At 48.4% G+C, this 5,560-nt stretch overlaps 1 protein-coding gene across 1 annotated transcript; it reads right to left on the bottom strand.

The window, feature by feature from the left end:
• Positions 1-205: 205 nt before the first annotated feature.
• Positions 206-1,633, bottom strand: LOC124658954 (probable inactive purple acid phosphatase 16). Its single transcript, XM_047196935.1, has 4 exons — positions 1,393-1,633; positions 787-1,282; positions 495-669; positions 206-419 (listed from the first exon to the last, which is right to left on the bottom strand). Exons 1-4 carry the CDS (start codon positions 1,631-1,633, stop codon positions 210-212), a joined length of 1,122 nt encoding a protein of 373 aa, XP_047052891.1. The 3' UTR covers positions 206-209.
• Positions 1,634-5,560: the final 3,927 nt, after the last annotated feature.

The raw sequence follows: 5,560 nt of genomic DNA, 5'->3' as shown, positions 1-5,560 counted from the left end.
CAGCTCCTCCGGCAGGCTGGTCGTCATGGCGGCGCCGTGGAAGCACACGATCTGATCGCACGTCTGTACGTGGGACTATTTGTTTCTCTTGCAGCAAGCTACTAAATCGAATTCGGGTCGAGCTCCGCCTCCAACACAAGCACCAAAGGTTCCCATTGCGAATCCAAGAGATCCTAACGCAAACGAGTCTGAATACTACCTAGCTTGATCTACCCCAAGACGATATGGCTGTGCGTCGTCCCGTTCTCCATCCGGATCCAGGACTCGGCAGAGAAGGGGTTTTCAGACATCTCAACTATCCTCGATCCTCTCGGCCAGCCACCATATCCACCATGCCCCGTGTGCCGTGCGAAACAGAGCCAGAGTTTGCCATACGGGCAGCACCAGTCCAGCCCGTGGTTGTGCCCCACGAAGATCGCCTAAAATACAAATACATTAACATCGCAAGAGATGATCATCAGTCAGACATCCAAAATAACCGCAAGTGTCATTACCTTGACCGATGGCCTCTTGGCAAGAGACTCCATCATGCCCCATTCAGCTTGTTGCGGAGCTACTTGTTCCATGTTTAGAGAGCCAACACATGGCCTTCGTATCTTCCTTTTGGCCTTTGGAGCCACCTTGGCGTACGCGGTGCTTGGTATGTGCCAGAAGACAAGCTCAGGAATCCTGTAGTTCCACAATGCCAGAGACCAGCAATGCCAACAACAGAAATTCAGGATACAAATATTTTTGCCCAGAAGGTCAGATGTTGAACATTAAGAATTGTTGCAAGTTTCTTCTGACCTTCCATCTGGATTGAGGAACTGAGCCTGGGTCTGGAACCACCTGACCTGCGCGTCGGATATGACCTCCGGGTACGATCCACCACCGGAGTCGAGAAAGTACATGAGCAGAGCAGGGTCTTGTTCCTTCTCCCGTGACAGCACCTGTAGGACGTAGTTGGACACGCCCGGCCAGAGCTTCTCGGGGCCGACCGATGAACGCGACAGCCCCTGCTCGCCGCCGTCGCGATCGATCTCGGACGTCATCAGGTCGACCCGCGGCGTCCCCCGGAAGCTGCAGTCCGAGACTGATGGTGGGCAGCGCACGGGCGGGACGCCGTCAGGGGAGAACCACTCCATTGGCCACTCGAACGCCATGTCGTCGTGGTTGCCGAATACCGTCGCCCACGGAACCCGCCTGCGTCTGGCCGGGGAAAACGCTCTGTCCCAGTACAGGCTCGCGTTCGGGACCGGCACGTTGTTCGCCGTCACCAGGTCGCCCAGGTACACGACGAAGTCTGCGGTTAATTCAGTAACGGAGAGGTGAAATTTACAGAGAAAAGCTAGTTCAATCTGTGCAGAAATTACTGCATGTTGGAATTGGGGCAGCCACCGGCCGGACTATTACCTGGCTTCTCGGCGTCGAGCACGGCGGCCATGACGCGGTCGGAACCGGCGTCCTGGGCGGGTCCCCAGTCCGTCCAGGCGTTCTCGCCGTAATGCAGGTCCGCGAACAGCGCCACCTTGAACCGACCGTCCGGCGCGAAACGCAGCGGCGCCGGCGACCGGTGCCCCGCGTCGGCCAGAGCCAGCTGGCCGGCGAGTAGGACGGCAAGGGCAGCCGCGAGGTGGCACTGCAACCGCCGCATTTTGGCGCGCTCTTGGTGGCGTCAAGCGTGGATGTGGCAGCAGATCTAATCCAATACCGCTGTATAAAAAGCTCCCAGAAAGAGGACAGATTGTGGGTGCCATGACGCTGCCTCTGCAACTACTGATAGGTTGGGTTACACTCACAGTCGATAGAGTACGTACACAGTTCGTATGGCACAAAGGTTATACAGACAGCAACCTGCATAATTGCGTTACGCCAAGTGACAGTGCCATTCAGGTTTAGCATACGGGAGAGGCTGGAATATGCGCCGGAATATAACCTTTTTATATTATTAAAACTTTTAGTATGTGCAGGTAAAGCCAAAAACTGCAAACAGAGCTTGGCTCTGGTGGTTAGGTCACTGTGCGTGGAGCTAACCACCTGCGTTCAGTCCTAGACTTGACATGGGTGTTTGCATTTACCTGGATTTATTTCAGGATTTAACCGGCGCTATGCTTTCAGTGGTAGGTGACGTGCCCGTCAACAGCGAGCGCCAGTGGTGACTTCGTCAATCTCGAGATATGCCGGCTCAGTCCCTCGGAGGTGCTCATACGGGTAGGGTGTGCGTGCGTGCGTGCGTGCATAGGGGTGTTTGTACGTGCGTGTTTGTGAGCGTCTGCGTTGTACTGTGTTCTCAAAAAAAAGGTAAAGCCAAAAACTGTTGTTTCTTAGTCAGGAGCTCTGCAGTTGCCGGGGTCTTAGATTAGCAAAAGATATACCCAAAATTGCACGCACGTCACGCCTCGATAGGCCAAATTGACGGTGATGTCCAGGTTTATCAGAATTCAGAAGGAAGTGGCTCGGAACATATGGCTGGTAGGGACTGCAGGCACCAAGAATATGCTTCCTCTTCCTCGCATCGTTAGGCTGAGTGGACATAAATTTTGTGCTATCGGGGCAACTTTAGTACTACCTCCGTCCCAGTTCATAGGGCTTACGCGTATCCCTAGATCGTAAATTTGACAATGATAATGCAACATATGTATTACAAAATATATATCACTAGAAAGCTTAGATTTAATAAAAATAAGTATATTTGATTTAGTGAAATTTAATAAAGTTGCATTAAATCATCAGCATTTATTATAGATCAGAGGGAGCATGGCCCCGAAACTTAACTCTTTTTTTACTATTAAAGTGAAACCTGTGAATGTCTGACGGTGTCACACATAGAGTAATTATAAAACAATGCCACCGCCAACAAACTAACCCACGTCCTACCACTTCTGATACAAAAATCGGATTACACCCACACATCTCAACAAACTGATTTTCAAACTGCTCCGCGTCCTCCAATTCCACGCACCAAAAATCAAGCCTAAAATCAGAACAATAAACATGGGACTACACCCGCACATCTCAACAAACTGATCTGCAAACTTATCTCTACTTTCACCTACCTAAAATTAAACGATTGATCCGGCTTCCAACTATTCGACCGACCGACCTACAAACATGCGACTACACAACTCACGCCTAAAAACATGACACCAATAACAAACTGCCGATGTTTCTCAACAACTAACCCGAAAAAAACATCCCGCTAGACGTAGCTCTTCAAAAATTATCTACGGTCATCGTCTTCATTAAGCTGGCAGAAACACTGTCGGGAGCCATCGCTCTGTTCATCCTCTTCGTCACTGCCGGGAGAACTTGATCGGGAGAACGCTACCGGTCATCGTCTTCATCGAAGGAGACCTTCCTCGCCTCAGTCACCATCTGAACGTTATCGTCTTCATTAAGCTGGTAGAAATACTGCCGGGTGCCATCGCTCTGTTCATCCTCTTCATCACTGTCGGGAGAACTTGATCGGGAGAACGCTACCGGTCATCATCTTCATCGAAGGAGACTTTCCTTGCCTCAGTCACCATCTGAAATACAACCAGGTTCCTTCTCAAATACTAAATGACTTGATCGATCATCCTAAAAAAGCAGGCTTGAATACTTGTACATTTTCAATGGTTGTGCAGAATCATCTTTAAAAAATCAAACTAGGTAAGCGGGCTTGATTATCGCCTGCAGCTACCAATCGCCTACCAATCGCATGTACCTAAGTAAGAAGTGAGACCCCTTTAGGGAGTACCTCTGCTGTTGTGGCACGAAAGAACCACACCTCCTGTTGCGCTTACCAATCGGAAGGCCTAAAGCAAGTACAAAAATATTAGAGAAGAAGCCCAAGATTAATATGCGAGTGAAAGAGAAAGAAAACAGCAATTATAATTCTGATACAAAATGCCGGATTGCATCCAGTGACTTGCTTTTCTTATTTATAGGTTGTAAAATGTCTCACTTTCCAGCGCAAGTAGCTGATAAAGGGAAAAATGGTATGTATATTAGTTCAACTTTTTTTGGGTTGTTTACATGGTCATTCATAAGTTGTTGTGCACATGTTCAAACAGTGGTAGTTGATGACGGAAATTGAAAGCAATCACATTGCCATTGGTTCATCGTGCCCACAAACGAGTTTGTTCATACGGGAACCATTGTCAGATCAAACACTTGTGTCATCAGATGATGACGATGAGATACCATTGGCACGGACATTTCCAACTCAAAGTGCCCTCAAAGTAAAGGAAACTTCAATGGTAGGGGAAAGCTCAAACGGTAAGGCCTTTCACATAGGTTATTTCACCTTGGTATCTCAACACTATTTATGATCAATCTGAATGCTAACCATATGACCTAATGCAGCCGTACAAGCTCAAATGAGACTGTCTGTCCCAACTCAAAGTACACTCACAATAGGAGGTACTCCAGCATCTGTGGATAGCCCAAACGGTATAAAATCTAGCTCAATCTGTATGATAGTCGACCATTTGCTAGTGCGGCATCTAAAAGAAAACTGAATGTTAAAATATGAGTACATTTTCGATAAGTACTGCTGATTAGGTGTAGCTATGTATTTGCTAACTTTATGTCACCGTTGCAGACATTCAAGCTCAAAGGCGACAAGCATCATGTGATCGTCAAAGAGCTCGTGGACAGAGTTTAACCATTCAAGAGAGGCAAGAGATTAATGCAAATAGACACACAAACAGGGGACTGGTAACAAGTAATGAGCGGCAACAGGATAATGCACATCGAAGAGATAGTAGGCGTACTTCAACAACTGCTGAGCGGCAATAGGAGAATGCACGTCGAAGAGAAAATAGGCACTTAACAACTGAGCAACGACAAACCATCAATATAAACCAAATATCACGTAGGCAAAGAATGACGGAGGAAGATAGGCAGGCGATGCAGGCTCATCGCAATGCAAATTTAGAGGCTAGGCAGAACACCCCATGTGCTGAATCCATCGCATTGCCACACACAGATGCAATTGTCAACCCGGCACTGAGGACACACTCATCACCTCCCGCCTCCCCTTCAACGACCACACCGGTGTATCTCATCGGGACCGATGGTAATGTACCCATTTTTGCTCCCTTATTATGTCTTGCCGTATTAGATATTATTATCATTTAGTTACCACTTCAACAATGTTTGCAGGTGACTTGGATGCCTTCCTTAGCAGCATCGTGGACAAGAATTCCACCCTCGGTAACCTCAGCGATGAGGAGCACTGCATGTTTGCCGGTGAAGGTATGTCTACCATCCCCGACTACCTACCCGCTATTACAAGTATGACACGCTATGCCTGTAGGTTCTGACGATGATGGCCTGGAACAAGATGAACCAGCGGACTTGTTCGGCGCGAGATTCATTGATCCTTTCGACTTTGTGTACTCAAACCTCCCAGACAACACACACATGTTGGAGAAAGTTCCAAATTGCGGACACTGCCAAGCCAAGAGGTTTGAGCGTGAGACCCCTGGTTTTTGCTGCTGAAATGGGCATATCAGGCTGGCTGAACAAGAACCCATCCCAGAGCTGATAAGGTTATGGTCGAGCACGGATGCGGACTCTCAAAATTTCCGGCAGA

The sequence above is a fragment of the Lolium rigidum genome, chromosome 6 (genome assembly GCF_022539505.1).
Source record: "Lolium rigidum isolate FL_2022 chromosome 6, APGP_CSIRO_Lrig_0.1, whole genome shotgun sequence".
NCBI classification, from domain to species: domain Eukaryota; kingdom Viridiplantae; phylum Streptophyta; class Magnoliopsida; order Poales; family Poaceae; genus Lolium; species Lolium rigidum.
This window is presented reverse-complemented; position numbering and strand designations above follow the sequence as displayed.

Bases quoted from the DNA above. Each gene is read 5' to 3' on its own strand.
- LOC124658954 (XM_047196935.1), bottom strand. From the start codon at position 1,633: ATGCGGCGGTTGCAGTGCCACCTCGCGGCTGCCCTTGCCGTCCTACTC. The intron at 1,283-1,392 runs GTAATAGTCCGG...AATTAACCGCAG, and splicing joins GCTCGACGCCGAGAAGCCAG to ACTTCGTCGTGTACCTGGGC. The intron at 420-494 runs GTAATGACACTT...TTTGTATTTTAG, and splicing joins CCAAGAGGCCATCGGTCAAG to GCGATCTTCGTGGGGCACAA.